Here is a 24,233-nt window from a genome sequence, read left to right on the forward strand (position 1 = left end):
TTCAAGAATATGTTGCCAAAATTCGATTGAAAAATTCCGATTAGTTCCGATGCTATGAGCACTTAAAATGACTGGAGATTCAAAAACGTTCACAGCATTTTTTTTTTTTTTTCCTTTCAAACACGTTTTTCTCGAAGCAACTTTTTTTCAGCTGGTGTGCATTCCAGCTCAAAGAGTTTTTAACCAATCGTTCTTAAAATTTGTGCGTTTGTTCTTTATTCAATTATACTCTATATGTCTATATGAACCTAACTCTTTGATGATATTATCAATAAAAATTCTTTTTATTTAAGAAATGTGAAAAAAAATGGTAGAAAAAAAATAACATTGTAACCAAACAGCTCAAAAACGTAATATTTCCTCCTTTTTTGATCACAATTAGGTTCATGTTCTAGGGAATTATGTTGTTTACGAGAAAGAAAAATTGTAATGATTACAGGCAAAAATTGTGGCTTCGGTAATTCACACCAGCAACAAGCTCTGATGGCAACCGCCCATGGACAGCAGCTTCTAACTCCGCCAATTCTGATGGAAATGCCTTAAAAAAATTGCAAGATGTACTTCAAAAGATGAATAAAATATCCTCTAAGTTTAAAGAAATTCTGATTATTCCTTTCTTGTTAAAAAAAAAAAATCACGAAAAACACTAAAATTTCGGCCCCCTCAACTGGTTTCCCCCCTTAATGGAATACAGGAAGTTAAATTTTGAGTTTTATGCCACTAATTTAAAACCATAAACATGTGTAACGAATATGTGTGTTTAATAAGGTCTTGGAGAATCCCAGTTAATTTTACATTTCAGGAACTTAAACCGCGTCCTGACTTAACTGAAAAAGCGAAATAAAAATCTTATCACCTGAACTCGTCTTCGACCATCTGCCACTGTTTACAAGTTATTCCATCAAGTGGTTCAGTACTGATAACATTGCTTTAAGAGTTCGCAAGTGAGGAATTATCGCTTTGCATGTTGATCTTACGTTCTCACAGCATCTTGACGCACCATGCGAAATTAAAATCCCCCCCCTCCATCCCGTTCATGGAACAGCCGTTCAAACTAAATATTTTCCTGTATTTTTTTTAAAGATAAGATACTCTGATGCGCATACACTATGTAAACTCCCAACTCTTAACTATTGCCATTATAAAAATAGAATCGCGTTACCATAGAAATTTTCGGTGCTCTTTTATAAAGGAGCCTGTTTTATAAAGTTGTACGCTTTTTTTTTTTTTTTTGGTTTCAAGCTAAATTTTTCTCTAAATAACTTTTGATAAATATAAACGTAATTAAAGTCATTCTTTCATTAGATTTTTTTTCTTTCATAAGATATTCTCCACAATTATTGTGTTCTTTACTTAGGCTTGTTTCACACTGGTCGCTTTTCTGCTCACGCGCTCACCATACTTCATTTTTCGTCATCGTTGCCGTTTTCATTTAAATAATATTGCCTTGTTGGAAGATTGGTTTTTATTGAAAAAAAAAAATGTTGTATGGGTGAAAAGTACGTATCTTCCAAAGAAATTCATATATCTGTTGTGACAAAAATATTTTAGTTACAGCAACTTTTCCCGTTTTGTTAAAACCATTTAGGGGATCATTTTGTAACTCTCTGATTGTCTCAGTTTGTTGTCCTACCTAAGTATTGCAATAAAAAAACTGAAAAAAAATTAAATAAATAAATAAAAACGCACTTGTGAAAAAAATGGAATAGGAGAAACCTACTTTTGCAGCTACACGCATCATATAAATTGATCGTGCAAACGAGAATACGAAAGAAATTTCATTGGTTCTCCTTAAACTAAATATTACGTGCTCAATTTGCGGATAAGTTGCCGATTGGATGTTATTTATTCTATCGTTATAATTAAATTTGCAGTAATAAGTTGAGTGAGCACATTACATGATTAAAAAATGCAGGACAAGCATCATATTTCAACTAAAAACTCTTTAACATGAAATATAAACGTGTATACCAATAATTATATTCAATGCTTTGTAACCTGTACTATGTCACGTTGAGTTGTATAGTAACTGTGTCATTAAGAAAATAATTTTTTCTCAAACATTAAAATCTGCTCACTGTAAAATTTTAACGCTTCGTAGCCTGTTGTGATCACTGGGTACACAAAAAAAAAAAAAAAAAGAAGAAAAGAAAACTTATAAGACTGCATAGTACAAAAATTATTTTACTATGTAAAGGTTATTCGAACCTTATTGCTTTTAAGTTTCATCAAAAGACAATAATGTATTTAAAAATTATTTTAAACATCAGTTTTTAATGAAGTGAAAATATCTAGCTTTTTTATTTCCTGCGAGTATTATATAACAAGAATTGTTGACGAACTATTCAGAAACGAGAACATTAAAAAATAAAATAATAATGAAAATAAATAAATAAATATTTAAACATAATAATAATAAAGGTCCTTTGAGAGTGCCGACAGAAGTAAAACTTGAACAATTAGGTGTGTATTCTTGAATCCCCAAGAAATATATTTCATTGTGCAGGAAATACTTTAAAAAGAGAAGCAATTTTTTTTTTTTAAATTCTTTACTATAAACTGCTACAACAAGAAATTTCCTTACTTAGAAAATTTCTACAAACTTCGAGAAGGACTTGAGAAAGTGAAATGAATGATTATTTGAACCAGAGGCTCGAACTCGCAATCTCTGAGTCTGCATTTCAGCGCCTTAGCCAATAGGGAAGATTTCGATTTTTCAATTTTTTTTTATATGATAGAGTAACATGTATGAACATTATAGGTGAAAAAATTTTTACGATACGATAAGTAGTTTTTTGTAATTAATTTTTAAAGTTCAAGCGCTTGTGACGTCAAATGGCACAGGAAGTGACGCCATGCGCTCTTCCGCCGAGGGAGAAGCCGAAGGACGTGCAGTTGGTTTCGAAGATGAAACGTTTCCTCCTCGTATTTAACTCCTTGCGTTTCTTTAACATTAAACCTCTCATCCTCTCGGAAATATTCGAATACCATCATTGATGTTACTTGAGGAAGATTATTAGATTGTGCTTTAACGAATCCGGCCCCCATAGTGTGTTCAATAGGATTATTGAATTTCTAAAAAATAAATATATCAGCGCGCTCAAAATGTCCGTAGCGAAAACAAGGGATCTTCGTCGGAAGGCTGCCCATTAGTGCCCTGTGACGTAAGCTCGTGACGTTTCAGAAGAGCGCACTTTTGCGCGTGGATTTTTAAAAATTCATTAAAAATCAATCACGGTGTTTTAAAATTCGGCGATGGTGAATTTTTTACTTTTGAGGGTCAATTAACAATATCCAATAGCCAAAATATGAACATTTAATAGGTTGCAACTTCCCTATTGACCTACCGGGCTCTCGCATAACGATGCTTAACACGCCTAAAGAAGTTTTCACTTTAAAACACGCGCATGTGCTGCGTTCCTGGTGTCGGTAACAGTGCCGCGAATTCAATTGTTATTTCCCACCTAAAAAAAATATCCATCCCGCCTAAAGAAGGTTTCACTTCAATAATAACAATAATAATAATAATTAACAATAAATTTACAAATTGATTGTAAAAAAAATAATTATAAATATTTACACATTTTTTAAATCTTAGGAACAGTTCGCATGTGTCCCTAGATGTTGTTTTCACAAGTGCCCCATCATCTATCTTTGAGCTAACTTGCAAAAATAAAGAATTCTTAATTTAATAAAAATTTAAACATTTTTCATAAACTAACTTAAATGTTCATACAATGGTTTGAAATAATTACGTTCATTGTTAGTTTGTTTAAAATACGTTTTTACGTGCAGAAGACAGTGATAAAATTATATGCAACTCCCAGTGAAACCAAGAAGCAGTCACCACAGAAACATTAACCGACTTATTGCTCTAAAAGTTCGGCCAAGAGGTAGGACTGCTGTTGCCATTACTTTTTCAACATTTTTTACTTGAAGTTATTTTAGGAAAACATGCCATGTTTACGTGTACCCATCCCCATTTCCTCCATATGTTTTTGTATTGCTTATTTTTGTGTAATGTTTTTCTTCAATTCTTTATTTAAAATTATAAATTTAATTTTATTTATATCTGTTTTTGAATCCATGTATTTTATGGAAAGTTTTGCGATCTTAATGAACTGCAAAAATGAAAAAACGACATAAAAAAGCATTCCATTGTTACCTCTGACGCGCATGGGTACAGCCTTGTTTTCAAAAATCTTTTACAATTCATGAATAGCGAAGCTTCCGTAGCGCAATCGGCACCCGCTCGGATGTTAACCGAAAGATTGATGGATGAAACTCACCCGGGAGATTGATATGTTTTTTAGTTTTTGTATTTGGTGTTTTTTATATTTTTTTATTTTAGGTTTTCTATCTACTTGAATATATGTATACTTCAATCAACGTATACTTTAAAACAGTACAAAAATAGTTCACGAATATGGCATAATTTTTAAAAAATGACAGCCGCAGGACTGACCGACAAAGACCATGCATATATTGATTAACGAAAGTTTTTAGTGTCGAAGTTGATAATGCTGAACTCGTGAATTTAACTATATTAACTTAAATTTAATTCAATTCATTGTTTCAATAGATGTCCTACGTTTTAAGTTTAAGTTATTCAATAAAAGCAAAGCCTCTGTCGGCCAGTCACGTGACTGATATACTTTATTTATTTTTGTACTACTCTATTATGACAATTCTGTATTATCACTTTCGTCGTCATAGCACAAAGGCATAGCGTTAAAGACAAATTTGCAAACTTCACAAACAAGCTGATAAAACAGCTAAAACTTCGCTCCACATTTTAGACTCAGAACGTTTTCGGCAAAGTGGAGTAATAAAATGTTATTTGAATGAAATAAATTCTATGTAGGGGAGACCGGGGCAAGATGACTATGCTAACAATTTTCGTTGTTTATTAATTTATTTTTAAGGATAGTAAAATTAATTTTACATGAGCTGTTAGAGTAGTCCTTTGTAGCATTAAATATATTACCATTTAGTTTTTAAAATAAAAATAATGAAGGATATTTTTATTTTTCATAACCTTAACAAATCGTCATCTTGACACGGTACTGGGGCAAGATGACTTTGACGTTGGGGCAAGATGACAACATTGAAAAAGGACGAACATAGTTTATAATTCGAATATGTTATTTAGTTTAACAAATGATAACTGTGTTTTTACATCTTATAAAGCATCAAATTAAGCGTAATACATTGCAGCGTAATGTTGAAGTATTGAGTTGTGCAGCTAACAATGGACACAAATAAAAATGACATTTGCATAATTAGAACATTCCTCATGCCACCACTCTTACTCATGCCACCCACACTGGATCCATTCATCAGTCGGATGGTCACAATATTCCTCTGGACCAAGCAGAGCATATTATATAACGCCATCCTTTGAAGTTGATGCAACTGGATTGCTTGGCACAAATTTTATAGATTGGACCTACAGGAATTTAGTTCGAGTTGTTTTTACTCCCTTTTTAGCTTTACGGGATTATTTTCCCTTTTTTTTTTAAGTAATCTATTTTTTCCTTCCGTTTTGCTCCTTGTTCTGACATTTCTCTGATGGGTGCGCTTGTAAGAATGTTTGAGCTCAGTTTTCTGCTTTTTCTTTTTTTTCTCTTACTGTGTTGCTTTAGGCAATGCATTGAAATCAGAAACACTAACAGGCTTCTTTGGTACATCGGAATCGGCAATTGCCGTAAGTTCTGCTTCGTCTGGAGTGTTTATATGTTTGTTTTCTACTACCAAGGTATGAAAATTAACACTATTATTCTCAGTTTCATCACCAACGAGCTCGTCATCTTGCCCCGCGTTTCCGCCCGTCATCGTGCCCCGGAATGCCTGTTTGAACGGATTCGTCTCTATTGCCATAAAGGATGGCGATTAAATGACATTTATTCATGGCAATAGGTAGTATTTAAAATAAGTTATTTATAAATACTAAAGAAACACGAGAAATCTTATCTGTATCTATAGCAGAGCTTATTTACATATGCATAAAAGTTATACCGCGGCAACGGTTAACAAACAGAGCTTCAGAACTAACACAAATATGGCGATTTCAGCGTCTCTATACTATTTCTGAACGAACAGCGGATAGGAGAGCCAGTGGTATCCAGTTGATGCTGTTACCTTTCGGAAAACAAAAAAAATAAGGTATTCGTCATCTTGCCCGGCTCGTCATCTTGCCCCGGTCTCCCCTAATTGACGCTTAAAAATTGTGTTCCTGTGCTGTGTTTCAGTTTTGATAGTATATTTTGTATTACTTTTAATACAAGACAGAACAAGTTAAATGTTTTACCTTGTTCAAAATGTTTGTGTTTCTACAGACATCATTACGTGTTACTTAAGATTTTTTTTTCTTTTTATGTGTTTAGGTTCTGGTTGGCGTTTCCTTCTTCTCAGAGTAATCTAGAGAAAATAAGAACTCTGGTGATATATCTGGCTTCATGTCTGTCGATCAAGTAAGATTTTTTTTTTTTTTTTGCACAAATTGAAAAATTGTTTTCACCGAAAGATATGTGTGCACTTCATGTAAAACTTCGTGTAGACATTTTACTTGCAAAAAAGAAGTATACAGTAAAACCCCTCTGAAGCGAACGCTAAAGGGACAAGAAATTTTGTCCGTAAAAGAGGAGTGTCCGCAGGAGAGGAGGTTTTTTTTAATTTAATTAATTAATTTTATTTTATTAGGAAGCTTGCAGAATAATCATTTTTCTTTTTATTCTTATTTATTTAGGGTGGACCGGGGCACATTTACGAGGATTTTTTCAATGAATTTTCTAAATTTTATGTTTTAACTTAGGAAATTTTAGACATTGCGGTTTTATGAAGCAGTTAATGGAATCAAAATTGGTATATTCAGTTGTTGCTCAGTTTGTTTTTAACTGTTAAAAAAGTTATTTTTTGGGTCCAAGTCGGTTGCGTAAACTTGCCCCGGACATGGGGCACGTTTACGCGTACTTATTTTGACACCTAACGTGGTTCTGTTAGTGTTTTGAACATAATGTCTTACCATCACTAAAATAAAGCAAATTTATTACAGACTGAATAGTGTATAAAGTAAAAGCTAAACGGGCATAAAAACAGCACTACGTGATTGTAAGCTATAAGATACGAATTTGTAACTCAATTAAAAATTAAATGGTGATTTTCAAAACTAAATAGCCTGAAAATACTAAAAAGGTTTGAGACAGTTCGGAGCAAAAAAAAAACGTCAGGGCACATTTAGAAGTAAGGCACAGTAAGAACGTACTTAAAGGTGCTCAGACGTCAACGCGTAAACTTGCCCCGTCTCCTAGTTTAGATTTATTTTTAACATGCAAAAAAATTTAATAACATTTTTCAGTCCATACAAATACAATTCTCAAAAAAGGATAAAATTCTGCTAATTTTTATATATTTGTTCTTTTTTAAATAAGTATTATTTGTTCACAATAAGGTTTCAAACGTTCAACTCAAAATTTACTCGACTTAGTAGAAAACAGATTATTCTTTCTACATGCTAGACTGAAGCTCGACTGATGCTCAAACACTTGTGAGAATATTTGCTAGGGAGCTGCATCAATATGTTATGACTGTTAGTTCTCCAGTTATAATTCGATTTGAAAAAGGGCACTGCGTAAACGTTCCCCAGTCTACGCAATAGCGTAGACTATTTATTAGCTAGACGTTTATTTATTTATTTATTTGACGATCTGGTGTTTCATTGCTGGGAAAAATCCATTTCGTCCTCAAGTCTAAAACATTACGTTAAACATAAAATAAAAATAAAGTTAACTAATATTTAGATTTAGTAATTTCCGCAGCTGCTCGTCGAATTTGCATCAAAGGTAAACCCTCCAATGTTTAATTACTTTAATTTCGAAATTTATTTTTTATTCCTGAAATAATTTGTCCGCAACAAAGGTTATATCAATGCAATTGACTTCTATAATAGTGACCGGATCCGTATTTGAGGGTGTCCGTACGAGAGAGGTCTCGAATGCATTAAGCTTAATGCCTTACTGTCAGGGAATTGAAAACTATCGGCATAAGAAGGGTGTCCGTTCGGAGGGGTTTTACTGTATTTCACAATTGATATAATGTATAATAATTACACAGTGTTTGGTTGAATATATATCATTTTTAGGATGACACCGTGGGAAAAATACCACATTAAAAATGTCCTACACGTGACAATTACTTTTGCTAAAAATAACAATTAAAAAAATAGTAATCTATTTTCTTCTTAATAAATCACGAATGAGAAAGATTAAGGAGGTAAGGGATAATTTTAACAAAAGTGTTTTTAACAAATTATTTTCTGCAGCTGAAATATTGTAAACTTCAGAGCAACAAATTAAGACATTTTAAATAAAAATTGATGGCAATTATTACAATATTAGTTGAAAAAAAAACATTTAACATAACAATAAACATTTTCAATCCCTCTCTTACATAAGGGGGGGGGATATGACCTGCATTTGAAAGCTACAATAGACGCATAATTTTCAAAAATAGTATGTAAAATGACAAAAACAATGTATTTTTCCTTTACAACACAACATTTCAATAAAATGTCTTATTACAAATGTGCTATACAAAAGGTAAAACTGCTACTTTATAAGAATTATGTTATTAGATATTTCAGACATTAAAAACAATTATGTTAACGTAAAAGAATGAGGTTCATTTAAAAAGGTGTTATTTACTTTTTGTGATGTCAAATGATCTTTTCTGAAATTAATTTTACAAAAAACAGCAACTAAAATGATTTGCTACAACAAGTAAGGCTCTATGGCTGTTCCATCTTGTGGAAGAGTTAGAAATTTAAAACAATGTTTATTTCGAGCATAGTTCGAGGCGTCCCATCACTACTGTCCGATATTTTAACGCGAAACCTTATTCGAATTTGCGCATGCGTTAGGTCTCTTCTGATTTTATCAAAACAGGGGTGATAGCACGAAAGAAGTAACGAGCAAGCAAAAACTGAATGCATCGGGAAGTGCGCTTCCTTAAACCATCACCCCTTTTTCAATTGGAGCCGTTCGTAGCTGCTAGTCGCGGAGTTCGAGAACAGACAGTAATGTCTTCACTCAAGCCAAGCATTTTGCTCGCTACCGTTTTCAATTATCATTTTAAATCAAATATTCGAGCAGCAGAAGCTGTGTGTTTCAAGTAGATACCCCCCTCCCCCTCCTCCCAATCACCAACTTTCACCAAAACAATTGAAGGTGTTAAAAACAAAGAAACAGAGAAATGTGCAATTAAATTTCTAGATCCAGGTAACGCTGATGAGTTCGCCCATAAGATACTTTTCGTGTTGTTGTTTTACTTTTGTTGCGACTTGGAAGACCCAAGTTCCTTTCCCTCGGTAAAGTAGGATTTTATGCAGAGAGGAGCGGCTTCTCAAAGTGTGAGACTCAATTGGGGAGGAGTCCGACTTGGTCTAGACGGGTGGTTACACCATCTGCACAATTTAGATATAGTTCTGAAAGGGTCTTCTGAAATGTCTCCCGAAACTCTGCACCCATGGTAACTGCTAAGACAGACCACAGGACTTTCGGACCCACGGATTTAGCAAACACGTACTTCGCGTGTATCCAGTGAACATTTGGCAGCTTCGGGATCCGAACCCAGAACCCACCTACTTCCTACTACGAGCTCAGAGATCCACTAAGCAACTACGGCCTCACAAATTTCCTAATTTCAAGAATCCCTGATCTCGACGCATAATCTTTAATGAGAAACTAATAATAATACATAGGTGGAATATAAAAGTGGGAGATTTTTAGGTATCCTCATTTTACGGGGAATTCACACCTTTGCAGCAGCGACAAGAAACGTCTGTCGCAATAGACTTGATATGGATATGAAACTGACAGAGAAGTATTATCTGCTTCAAATAACGTCCTAGCGATATCAACAAATCCGATGTGAATGTAATTTTTAGCGATAGAAAATACGCAGAAATACATATTTTCATTTAAAGGATATTTTTCGTGTGGTGTAGTATTGTTACTGTGCTGTTAAATACTTTTTTCGAAAAGAAAACGAAAATGAGTTTTTATTGAAACTATTTTTTTTTTTGTTTCTTTATTATCATTATTATTTATTTACTTATTTATTTATTTATTGTTTTGTTTTAACAATCTTAACACAAGAGATGAATTCTAGCAAGATTATATATTTTTGGAGATAAGAATACAAAAACGAAATTTATTATCAACCCACAAAAGAAGCATTAGCAATTACAATAAAAGAAGTCCTTATTAAAATGCTAAACCAAAATTGAGAGAAAATTTATGTTCTTTTACTCAAGTAATTTATTTGGAGCGGAAATAGCATGACTAATTCTATTGCTGGAAATAAATATTACTTTTAACATCGAAACAATAATAATGTTTTATAACAATTACGTTTTAATATTTCTGCTATTATAAAACTCACATTGAATAAAAATTTCATAAAAGGGAGATTAAATTGTGCGAGAGGCCATTTTCCCAAGAAATTGAACATTCAAGTTTTGCACTGATCTTAATTTCCTTAATGTGCTGAAACATTATATCCAAATTCTTTTTCCCAAGTTAATTAAAATAGCGAAATGCATTTTTTTCTCTATAAAAGTCCACCAAGTGATTGCCATCACGGGCTATTAACTTGAAATGGCATTTCGAATAAAACAACTTAACTGCGCCATTTTCTTGCCATTATAACTCGCAGACGAAATTAATTCCTTGAAATAAACTGGCGGGAATATTTCATCAAATTCGAACAATCCAGTACAGAATTTAAATACCATTTCTGGTCTGGTAAAAAAAAAGTTGAAATCCATTACTATTATTATTATCGCCTATAATCGGCAATTAGTTTCTAAGGATGCGATTTTAACGATTTACGTCATAAAATTTATTTCTAGAGTCATAATATATATTTTTTTAATTTCCTCCTCCCTGTCTAATATCATAAAACGGGATAAAAGCCCGTTCGAAGCAGCCTCATAAATTATGCAACAGCAGCCCTACTACTAAGACAAATGGTTCGCATTAAAGTCGATGCTAATTGCAAGCTCGTGTTGTCTAGGATCCCCTATTATTATCTTTTCTTCTTTTATTATGCGATGTAGATTTGCTCCATTCGTACCGCTTCGCTTGTTTCTGGGGTTCGGTACTGTGTGACTAAACAGTTACTTTTTGGAGCTATCGCGCCATTTTTATTTTGCTGAGGATTCTAGGTAATGGAATGATCGTTCTCGTTAGCCAATGCGTCACCAGTCCACAGTAACTTTCCAGTTTGAATTTTAATTATTTTTGTTGCCTAATTATCGCAATTAGATTGGGGTGAATCACTGCTCGGAAAAAATTACCTTATTTGAATAATTTAGTAGAATTTGTTAATTATTGATCATTAGTGTGGTAATTCGAGATAAATGTAAAGTTCGATTACGTTAATTAACCATGAACTGTTCTTTTTGTATGTTCCAAGTAATGACGAAAAAGGAAAAAAAACTTTTTTTGCTCAAAGAAACAGTTGATTCTTTATTGAGTTATTTTTTTTAAAAAAATCTCATCATTACTTTTTTTTCTGTGTCGTTTTCATTCACCGCAAAGTAACATAAGAAGTTGGGAGCATTATCTTTGGAACCAAAAATTTTTGTCAGGGAAAAATCATCATTTTACTAAATGACTAATTATCGTATTGCGAAAGTCCTTTTATTTTAGAAGAAATATATTTCTCTCTTATTCCTTTAGAACCAATATTCATTCATAGCATTTAAAACATTGAAATAATTTTGCTGTCTAACTCTAATTATCTTTTCCAATAATTTCAGTTTTGCTTGGTGCTTTTAGGATTTTGTACTCATGCCAAAATTCAAACACATAACTAATGTCTTTTAAAGAGCAGAAATATGCTATTGTCGTAACACTATGTAATGAATGTAGCATTAAAAGTAATACAAAGTTTAGAAGAGAAATGAAGCAAAAACAAGAATTCTAATTATTAAGTTTTGTTATGATGATTTTTCACGTTTATTATTTATTTATTTATTTATTTTGAGGGAAGAGTCGAATAATAAAATTTATGGAGAATAATAAATAAATATATAAAACATTAATGATGATAAACTTGTCGACTTACTCTTTTATCGAACTTAAAAACGAGAATTTTCTTTATAAAGAAGGGAGGAAATGTAGTTTCAAGATACAGTCGAACCTCGTTTTCTCGAGCACGCTTAAAACGAGCTACTGTTAAGACGATCTACACTTGCCATCCCCGTCCTATTGTTTGTTTATTGTTTTTCAGATGACACGAACTCCGGTTTAGGCGAATGAATTTTAGTCCTTTGAGTTCGTTTTAATGAGGTTCGACAGTGTATATCCCTATATAGAAATACATAAAAATATATTTATGAATGTTAGATTAACGATATGACATGATTTTTATCATCTATCTTCTGTCTCACGATTGGTGATGCAAAAGCACGAAAGAAATCGATGAAAAATGAATTTCTTCATTTTAATCTAAAAAATTCATTTATTTTATAATTTACTTTCTTCCTCCGTCAAGAAAAGAATAAAAGTTCATTCGATTAAAGATCAACCTTCCCTTAGAAAACTCAGAAAGATTAGAACAATCTATCTTTGAGCGAAAGGGGGGGAGGACTCCATTTTAAGCCGTCAGACGATCTTCAATGATTTCCTAGTTCCACTTTGCGAAGCGAATAAGACAGTTTGTAATAGAAAGTCGATGAAAGAGTGAACGGGCAGGGTGGAGGAGAGGGACCAAAAAAAAAAAAATTTAAAAAGTAATACTTTTTTTATGACTTTTTCTTTCCACTCAGATTTTCAAAGTCTCAGAAATGAATGGTTTTGACATGTTTTCAGGTCCCCCTCTTCTAAGGGTTTTATAATGGCTCCCTTCACTGGATGTAAGTCGCTTTGTCAAATATTCGCTACCCCACGGCTTTAAAGTGTTCCATTTTAGTCTGTTTTTCTTTGGCGTTTTTCACTAAATGATATTTTTTTTCTTCTAATAAAAAATCCCTAAAATAAGGTTTTCCCTGTATTTGAGAATGTCAGGTTTGAATGGCATGTGCTGTTAAAAATAAAATGCGTTTGTGTTTCTGGCTTTTTGACCCTGTATTTGAGTTTCTTAATTCTTTCATTATGTTTTTCTGAAGCAGTACTTGTGTCATGCGTATGTGGTTGCGTATTTTTGACTTCTTAGAATAGCTTGTTTGTCAGTACTGACGTCATGTTCTTTCTTTTATTTGTATTTATTTTTTTTTAGATTGCGTATCAGTACTGGTGTCAGGTTTTCCCGTCAAACGTATTCATCACTAGTGTCACTATAGTGTTTTAACTTTCTCGATCCTTATATATTTTCATTATATAAGCATTGCTGTTGTTGAAGAGGGAACACGAGGGACGCCGTCACCCGAAATATTAATTTTTATTATTTTCATTTTTTTATTTATTTTACTGTAAAAAAAAAATAAAAAAAGGAATGAATTTTGGTTTTAAATTAATTCAATATGTTTATCTATTTAAAGCAGTAAATGAAAATGATCATTAAATAAATTAATAAGCTTTAAATAATAAGTCTTTTTAAAATTGTTATGCAAGACACATCTAAAATGATACGTTCGTCACAGCTCAACTGTTAACATGACTTTTTTGCCATAACTATTTATGAGTTTGTCCTACCATCATACAAACTCAAAAAACAGTAATTTGCTAATCGAACAGTAAATTAAATAGGTATGGCTCCCCCTCCCCCCCCCCCCCCCCCAAAAAAAAGTTACGTTGCGGACTCTACATAATTGTCCAAAATACTGTGAAATGGCCAGCCCAAAAGCAATGCAAATGTAAATTGGTTTTAAAGCACCTTTTCTTTTTGTGGAGTCCCCCCAGACTCCTAGCCAAGCTCCCTGAAATATTTGTTGCCAACTAACCAGCACTGCTGCCGGTTCAACATAAAGCATCACGCATCGACTGAAATGTGAATTATTCGTTACCATTTCTTTCGCTCTCCCCCTCCCCCCCCCCCTTCTTGTCCTTTTTTTTTTGTGTGGAGTTTCCATTTCCAATTCAAAGATACAATGCAAAAGCAATTACCTAACATGCTTCAATTGCATAAACATGATTAAACGTAGCCAGAATAACAAAGTAATACCTGTCCAAAGAAAAGGGTTGGAAATTACCAGTATTCCATTCCTTTCATTATGCTTTTCAAATTGCTTTCAACATCAAACACTAAAAGAAGATAAATGTTTAATGTCTTTATAGTTTTTTAATCAAGAAAACTCGATTATTCTTTTCATCGTTGACTGTTCGATTGACGGTTGATTAATTTCCTTTTGACTGCCCGGATCCATCACTCAACCCAGATCCATCATTGGCAGCATGCGATAACGAAAAATAAAGTGATGAAAAATGGGTTTTATTTTATTCTCATTTAAGGCATTCAGTTTTATTTTTTCTTTCTTTTCAGAACAAAATGAAATTCCATTCAATTAAGAACAAGCCTTTTCTTCGGAAACTCGCGAGGATTAGAACAATTTATCTTTCGTGGCGAGAGAATGGACGATGAATCAACTAAACTCTGCAGCTATCTAACGACGATGATTTCAATCTTGATTCGAATGAGACACTGTAATAGCAAAGTCGATAAAAAGGAAGAAATATGGAAACAAATTTCAAAAAATCAAAACGATCTTCTTTTTTTTTTTTGGAATATTCTTTTCGAGATTCATCTCATTTTGATGACGCATGTTCATGATGCTTCCGAGTTCTTTCAAATTATTCTCAGTCCCGAAGATTTTTTTAAAACTTTCCTTTTAACATTTTATAAATGGTAAAGAATTGTTTCTTTAAAATGCAGGGGGATGTGGGGCAAGGTGAAATTGTTAATATAACTTAATTTTTTCAGAACGACTAAATTGGCAATTGCTCTGCCCATTAAAACATATAAGAAACAGGGCTGCAGAGTCGGAGGAAAAATAACCAACCCGACTCCGACTCTGACTCAGAGTCTGGCTCCGACTCCGCAAGCACTGACAGAATTGTGGGACATTGAGAGGAAACGCCCGACCAGTGGCGTCACTACGGGGTGGTTTAGGAGGTGGTCCCCCCTCCCGGGTGTCAACCGTCTAGGGGGGGGGGAACACCCAAAGTGGAATTACAAGTTTCTGAAAAATGTGAAACTGAAATGCATTTTTAAGACTACAAATTTCAAAAATTTTCGGGAAGAAACCCATCAGAACCCCCCGTTCTTCCACCCCACACCATGAATACTATACTCAGGATGAGGTTCATATTGTCAATGAATTTCATGCGTAAATTGAATAATAGAACTTTTTTTTTTTTTTTCGCTTTTGGGGAGGGGGTGACACCACAAATTACCGCCCCGGGTATCACCCATGCTAGGTATGCCACTGCGCTCGACTCTGACTCTTTTACCCCAAAATCAATCTGACTCCGATTCCACAGCCCTGATTTGAAAAGAACAAATAATATACTATATAATATTCAACTTTCATTGAAGTATTTTTTAATTTTTGGCAGTAAATTTGTACTTTAACATAAAAGTGAAAAATAATCACTTTGTTCTATGCATGGGGCGAAGTGAATATTGAAATTTCTCTAATGAATTTCTTTCTATTTGTTTAGTAAAAATATTTTTCTTTAAATAGATGAATAAATAATAAAACGATTAACATAAAAATAAGAAATGTATGAGCAAATAACAGAGAGATTAAAATAGTGAGTGAATGCAAAATAAGTGGATGAATAAGGGAAAGAATGCAATTGAATCAATCAATCAATGAATAGTTTATTGCATCAAATTTAACGCTCTTGGAAATATTAGTTTTTGGCACCACCTTGTACAACCACCACCGCACTACAGTGTGGTGAATGGTCTAACAGCTTACATGCAGACAGAAAAATATTTTAATATAAAAAAAAATAATAAATAAAAATCTGATTCTATGTCTTTGATCAAAATTCCATCTTCAAAGGAAAAATCTATGAATAAATATATCTAAATATTTTGTTGCAGTTTTTTTCTTTTTTAAAAATTCTTCTTCTCGTTTTCTTTTTGAATGGCAACATTCATTTTCCTACAACGGAAGGAAAAGAGGGGAAAAAATAATTCAAACAACAATCACGAATGCGGAATAACATACAACTCTCTAGAAAAGAGGAGAATATGCATTTCTGCATTTTATTTTGTGTTATTAAAAATGTTCTAGAATCGATAGACAAGCTATAAATTTTTAGTCATAAGAAATTCAGAAACTCGGGTAATAATATTTTTGCTCGGGCACAAGGAGATGTATATCCATAAATGGAATTTGGGTTATAAATTGAAAAAGGAAAAGATCGATATTGAGTTCCTAACTCAAACAGAATTCTTATTCCACTTTCTCTACCCCCACCCCCTTCCTTTCCCTTCCCTTTGAATGTGTCCCCAGTTGCAGAATATTGTATGTTGCTTTTTTTCCCCATCCAAACCCATTTTTGCTATTTATTGACAAACTAAATTATATGTGTTTGAAGTCCCACTTATACGAAAATATGAAATCTTTTAGTTTTTTAAATTGGTTCTGCCCTGCCGTAAGTTTTCTTTGATATTGCAGATGAAATGTTTTTCTAACCCTACATTTTATGCAGAGAAAACAAATAGTCATTTTTCTTGCGAGAATATGTTTATGTTGATATTTTTTATGTATTTTACTTAGTGGAGTCTTGAGAACTAGTATCCCCATGCAGTGGAGATTCCGTTGTAACAAACAATAATGAAATATTCGGTCTGCATAGTACAGTAGAACCTCGTTTATCCGGCACCATTTTATCCGAAACTCCGGTTTATCCCGATCAAAATTTGTAAAGTTTGAAAAAAGTATACTCACTCATATAACTGTTCATTTCGATAGCAAGAACGGAACTATGAATGCGCCAAATATTTGCTCTTCATTTTGATTAAATGTACAACTCCCACATAGGTCGTGCAATTCTCATATTGTATATATAATAGCGAATAATCGAGTAACGTCATTGATGATGACGTCTCCTGACGTTATCATCAATGAAACTCGCACCAAGGCGTGATAATTTGATAATGTGTTTCGGTAGTGTTTAACATGCAGGGAAAGACTTCATTTTGACAAGGCTGAACTCGATCCGGTAACTTCACTGCTTCACTGGTAAGACTTATTCCTGGGAAATGAAGAAACGAAAATATGATCGACAATGAAATCTATCTATTGGAGTTTAGGGTTCATCCACTGGAGGTAGGGTTGAAATTTCAACTATCAAAATATCACCTTACAGGCAATGACTTCATTCAAATGTAGAAGAAGAGAAGCAATTTTCACCCGTCATACCTTGACGGGCGATTTTATAGTTAATTATAGTCGTCTAACAAACAGCATGGAGTATTTGGAACTGCAAATGATAAAGAATTTGCTAGAAACGACAATGTATGATTTTGTTTCAAGCATCTTTTTTTTTTTTTTTTGCTCTAATAGGGCTGCTTGTTTACGAATGTGTTTTACTAATTACCAACATTACCCGGATTATCCGGATTTTCATTTATCCAGATTGCCTTTGGTCCCAGTTAGTCCTCATAAACGAGGCTGTACTGTACATAACGTTTTTATTAATTGAGGCAGCGAGAAGCAAAGGGATGTAAGTGGACTTCATAAAGTTTGGAGTAAAACGTGTTTAAAGTTCAGATTCTAGGTAGGCTTTCATTAAAATATTTTGCCAAATTCTAGCACCTACCAGGTCTACTAGAACCATCTCTTGTTACAAAACAAAGCATAGGTTATACTACTATTTGTTCTGGTTATTTCCAATTTTTTAATTTTGGCACTTACATGCCTTTGCTTTTCACTGCCACTATTATTTACCTGCCCCTCAGTCAGGTAAATACTCCAAAAATCGAGAGCAAATTTTGAACTAGAACAAAAATTTTCGCCCATGTTTTATCGCAGCTATACTCTCAAAGCCAATTTTTAAATCCTCTAGAGCTTATATTGTTTTTATCTACGTTATGACTAACTAAAAATTTTGTCCGCCCTTAACCTATCCATAGAATACGTCAAATTATTTGACATATTCTAAAATAAAAATTTTAAGTGTGCCAAAACTTCTATTTTGCTTCGTTAATTTTGTGACTAATTTTAAACTTCGCCAATTTTTAATCGGTTGTCGCATTCCAAAAGGCAATTACTGAATTTATTAGAACCTATACATTTTTTTTTATGGATGACTAATTAAAAGTTTCGCCTGCATTTAATCATTTGACGTACTCTAAAGGTACTTTTGAATTACGCCAAAATCTGCATTTTGCTTTTATTCTTAACTTGATGACTGTAATTTAAATTTCGTTTTATCTAATTATTTGGAGTGTTGTAAAAAGCGATTTTGAAATTTTTCAGCGCATATTTTTTGTTAACGACTGATTTAAAACTTCCTCTGTGTCCTTTATAGCCTTTTGTCGTACTCTTAAAAGCAGTTTTTGAATCTTGTTGAACGTTCAAATTGAAACCTGTTTTAAAAAAAATGATTAAGAATGAATATTTTTTATGAATTATCGCCTAATATTTTTTCTATAAAATCAGTGTGCCAAATTAGGCTAACTAAAGTTTCAGGGCCTAATATCTCGCCCATTTGTGATTCAATTGACTTTTCTTCCATTATCGAATGACTCATAAAATGAAAGGAAAAAATCATTACAAGTGAAAACTTTTAGTTTAAATTGTTTTTCAGCGGTTTCACGAAACATGGAGAATTGAAACACGGGTTCCCAATAAGGTCAACGCTGAAAAAAAGTCAAAAGTAATGTCAAACTTTTTAAAAAAATTGAATTTTATTGTTGACAATTTGTAGTTGGGGCTAAAATTGTTCATCTTTGCACATTGAAAGCTAGCAATTTTCGTCACCTGCCAATCGTTTCAACGCCGTTTGTGGTTTTTCAATACGTTAATCAATTTACGCGTGAAAAAAAAGGGGGGGAGGTGTTGCCTTTTGAAATTTTTGAGATTCGTTCACTGTAACCATAACCGTGAGTGCTACAATGTAAAAAATCATCACAATCTCGAACATATACTTTCAAACAACTATGTACGAAATTAAAGTGTTATTGGTACAGTGGACAGGCCGCTAGAGCTTCTTTTACCACCCTGTACTTTTCTGCTTTCCTGTTAAAAAGAAAAAAAAAACATTAATGGATTCAAAAATTTTTGTTATTTTCGGATACGTCAGTGTTAAGTTTTCCCCCCCCTTCTCTTTTCTTTTAAGTTTCATTCTGATTTAATTCCTCGCTCTTAGTTTCAACTTTCATTTTCCAGTTCGAAATCAAATTTAAATGCCTCTTTTGTTAAAAATAATACTTCAATTTAAAATTTAACTTCCCAGACTATATCCATCCCATCAAAAGGGCAGAAGTTAACGATCGGAACGCTATTCCATTTCGGCGATTTATCTTCCTTTACTTATTAAAAACCATTTTAAATTTAAAGGAAGCTATGCACTTTTAGTCATAAAAATTCTTGATACTTCGGATAATAATATTTTTCCCGAGCGCAGGAAGTATTTCCATAAATAGAATTGAAAAATGGAACAAAAATCGATATTCACTTCGTAATTTCAAGAAGAGTTCCACATTCCTTTGTACCCCGTTATTTTTCTCTTCCAACGTTGCAGAATATTGAATTCAGGAGACTTTCTTATTGCTTATTTACAAAATAAATTGTACGGATGGATTTAGAATGTATCGTTTCTTTTTCGTATGAGTAGCAGTGTTATTTCCATACCTATTTCTTTTTACCCACAATACATTTCGTTTTCTTTTTATTCTTCGTTAACTTCACGTTTACACTATTCTCTATTCACGTGAGATGTACGTTTCTCACTCTTAATTGACCTTTCATTACTATAATGGGGTTGTTTCCTTTGGTCAAAAGTACGACTTTTAGTCATTGAAATAAATCAAAAAAGCAAAATAAATAATTAAATAAATAAGTAATATAATAACAATAAAATCGAGCGAGAAAAAAACTTTCATTTTCACAACGTTTAGTTTTCAATTAATTTTTTGAATTGTCCGATTTTGGAAACAAGGAGTGGTCTTTATGACGTCGCAAGTGATGCACTTTGGCGCGTAATTCACTATTGTGCTGAATGCTTACTTGCTGTCCACCGTATTTCCAGAAAAGGATAAGAAACGGATTAAATATTGTGCTTTACGCTTGCTAACAACCATATCGTTGCCTGTACATGTGAATAAAGAAACGAACTAAATATTGCGCTCTGCGCTAATGGCATCAGTGAATGGCATTTCATCACTTGTGATATCACGTGCAGAAGCGTAAAAAAATTGAATCTGCGCACTGATTGAAATAATTGTTAAAAAGTATTAAATTTTGTCAAATTATTTTAAAAATCGTCAAATCTTATGTGTTTAAGCATGCTCTTTCAAAAAAAAAAGAAAAAAAGAAACTCTTTAAATTTTGGAACCGACCCCATTATTAATCATTTAAGTGCGGCGAAGCTTTATCACGCAGCTGTTTGTTACTATAATCTTCGCATGGATTTGAGCACAGTTTTTCAACCTGCGTTCCACAGGATCCTAGGTCTCCATAGAACTTTGACATATGTTCCGCTTTTGTCCAATCAAAGCTCCAAAGTTTTAATTTTTACAACAGATCGAATTCTTAAAAGCGGTTCGCTTTTAAAATGAAGTATGAATAAAAGTTTTAGTGACAAAATAAGATTTTCTAAACGTCAAAATACTTCAAAAAAAAAAAAAAGTCACAGCAAAGTCATTATTTTTTTTTTAAATTAATTTGTTAAAATGTAAAACGTTGTAAATATTATTTAGTATCCAAAAATTACATTTAGGAAAAAAAAAAAAAAAGAAAGAAAGAAAGAAAGAAAACCTTTAACTGCCTCACCGTCTATTATTTTTATTGATGAAAAGTTACGTTAACTAGAGTGCACTGAGATCATTTCAATTATTTTTCAAAAAAAAAAAAAAAAAAAATCCCTGCCTATTTTATGCTGTATTTTTAGCATATGAACAAGAAAATTTAACAAGAGTTGAACAATAATTATCAGCTTTCATTTGGGCATAAACGATTTACTGAAAAATGAGCAACTTTTTAAAGGATAATTACATAATTGACGTACAAAATGTTAAAGAATTAAAGAATACAACTATCGAAACGTAAATTTTTAAAAGAATTTACCAGTATAAAAGTTGTAGTTTCGTAATAAAGCCCTTTTTGCCTTTTATGAAAGAGTAACATAATTCGTATTTGTACGCTGGTTGTATGTTACTTATTTACGTATTTTTGAGCAAACTTTTGTAAACATTTGCCATTTCAAATTGAGAGAATTGGGTAAATTTAATGAAACACATAAAGATATGAATTCATAACATAACATCATTTTATATACACTCTATTTCATTCTGTGTTAATTTTTTCTCGATAGCGTATTTACTGTTTTGCAGATCATTATTTCTCCAAAACATAGTACAAACTCCTTTTTATTAAAATTATTGCAAAATTTGCAAAAGGAAACCTTGAGAGAAAAGCGATGAACACACACCAAAACATTGAAGGTGTTTGTGAGAGAAGAATGGTAATGGTAGGTTTTACATTTTTGTTATAAATAGTCACAGCATCGAAAGTTCGTTTCCTTTCTTTTTTCGTTTTCTTTTTTTTATTTCATTTCCTTTCCTCTTTCCGTTTTCTTTCTTTCCTTCCCTTTTTTTTCTTTGTATGTGATAAGTAGAAGAATCATAATGGAAGTGGAAGGTTTACATTTTTATTATGAAAAATTGTGATATCAACAGTTCGTTTTTCTCTATCTTTCTTTCTTTTTTTTCTCTCTGTGTGTGTTTGCAAGAAAAGAATTACAACGGAAGATTTAAATTTTTATTGTGAATTTTTTTTTTCTATCTTTCTTTCTTTTTTTCTCTCTGTGTGTGTTTGTAAGAAAAGAATTACAATGGAGGATTTAAATTTTTATTTTGAAAAGTGTCAATAACGGTTCGTTGCTATACTTTCTCTTCTGTCTTCCGTGTTTATCCGTTAGAACAGGAATTAGTAAATGAAGGGAGCAAGTCCAATCATTGGTTCAGCAAAAGCAGAGGCTCAGACTCCAAGTCACGTGACTCAACAACGACGAATGGTTGAAACGTTTAGCGTGAAACTAGCGAAAGAAACCTGATTACTTCTAATGCTTTGCTTTAAAATATATTTCGTGACTTGGGGGTCTTGGTTTACTGAATGAAAATCTTCACTCCCTCCATTTTATTTCTTCTCAATGGTTCATCCTTTCTCTCTGTCTCTCTCTCTCTCTCTCTCTCTTTGTGCGCAGTTGTATGTGTAGGAGTTATAAACAGTTACCATCTTGTAAACATAACTTACTTTTCTATGTCTTCATGTGATGCATAATTTTAGTTTTTGCTCATTTATGCTTCGCAAATGTTTTTTTTTTTCGTTCAAAATTAGGCACGGGCAACGTCGTTCTTTTTAATGATTCGTTCATCAGAAAATCTTTCAATTCTTTTACCTGTTCATTGAACTCCTTAAAGTTATTTAAATATTTGAAATGTTCATTAAAAAAATCGAATGTAAATTATTAAAAATTATAAAACAATTCAATTATAAATATTGTTAAAAAAAAAAATAATAATATTCTCTAAAAATAATGAAACATAATTAACTTACCGACTTAAGCAAGTTAGTGACAAAAACCTGAAGAGCAAATGATGCCGAATGCTTTATTGTAAAGCAGAGAGGAGAAATCAAATTTTGTTTACTTGGATTCATCTTTCTTTACTAATAATAAAGCTGAAAGTCTGTATGTCTGTATCTCTAGATATCTGGATGCCTGTTACTCACTTAGCGCCAAGACCGTTGGGCCGATTTTCATGAAATTGGGCACAAAATTAGTTCGTAGCAAAGGGGTGAGCACCAGGAAGCGATTTTTCGAAAATTCGATTTTGTTCTTTTTCTATTCCATTTTTAAGAACATTTTAGCGAGCGAATTATCATAACATGGACGAATAAACTATCATAACATGGACGAGCAAATTAACATAACGTAGACAAGCAAATCAACATAACATGGGAGAGCAAATGAAGACAAAAAATTGACGAGAAGTTCATCATCTATTATTTGTAAATATACAAACGAACCAAATGACCTTTTAATTTTCTACTGCGGGCAAAGCCGTGCAAGTACCACTAGTGTAGTAGAATAACTTAAAGACTAATATAGTAAAAATGAACAAACGAACTGAAACAAATACACTTCCAGAGCTATGTTCAAAACCATTAACCATTTAAAAAACTCGTTCATTTTTTCAGAGATCGTACTATGCCGTTCACTTGAAGAAGTTGTTCTTTCTGACCCGTTCGTTCATGAACGACACATCCATTTTCAAAATGCCACTTAATGTTTTTCTTAATATTCAAACATATTTTAGAGAATCTACTCGTGTATGCTCTACTAGTTTTTCATAAAGTTATTTCGATTTATAACTAATTTCGTATCAAAACTTTTCTCAGTTCGAAAGAAACATTTATTTAAATTGAGCTGAAGTTCTACGATGGGGAATAGAAGAACAATTTTAAAGATTTCTTACTGCAAATAGAGTTTGTATCGCAAATCTTATTTTATTTGCTTATTTTTTTTATTTATTTTCCATGTTTGAGTAATATCGAACATACTATTTTCCTAAGGTTTTCTCTTGTTACTTATTTATAAAATAAATTATACGCATCGAAAACGGTTTCCCCCCCCCCTCCCAAAAAAAACCATGTCTTCCAATTCTTTTTCATCCCCATGCATTTTATACATCCTCGATATTTACTTTGGATTTGATAGCTAGTAATGCAAATACAACTAGTAGTTTTTCAACTACTAATGTATGGAAGCAGAATTCGATTTCTCGTCTCTGTTATTTGAATGAAGGTTTATAAAATGTTGTCGATCAATTCAGATGCATGCTACGTAGTTTTTGCTAAATTCTATTCGAAGTTGCTGTAAAAATTGTGCGGTATTGCATGAAACTTTAAAAATACAAGTTTTATTTTATTGTTCATATTTTACATTGGTTGAGTTGTATTTATGCGAAAAGAACGTTTAATGTAAAATGTGCTTAAGCATTGAAGAGTCTGAAGAAAATATTTAAAAGTGTCTGCAAATTTTGGGTAA

The 24,233-nt window shown here is 32.5% G+C and overlaps 1 protein-coding gene across 1 annotated transcript in view; it reads left to right on the forward strand.

Moving 5' to 3' along the window:
- LOC129230486 (TOX high mobility group box family member 3-like) overlaps positions 1–24,233 on the forward strand; it is a 117,083-nt gene that overhangs the window by 45,404 nt on the left and 47,446 nt on the right. The window contains exon 2 of the mRNA XM_054864887.1: positions 6,387–6,473. Within this exon, the coding sequence (XP_054720862.1) occupies positions 6,459–6,473 (15 nt within the window). The 5' untranslated portion in view covers positions 6,387–6,458. The remainder of the gene's footprint in view (positions 1–6,386; positions 6,474–24,233) is intronic.

Source organism: Uloborus diversus, chromosome 9, assembly GCF_026930045.1.
Source record: "Uloborus diversus isolate 005 chromosome 9, Udiv.v.3.1, whole genome shotgun sequence".
NCBI classification, from domain to species: Eukaryota; Metazoa; Arthropoda; class Arachnida; order Araneae; family Uloboridae; genus Uloborus; species Uloborus diversus.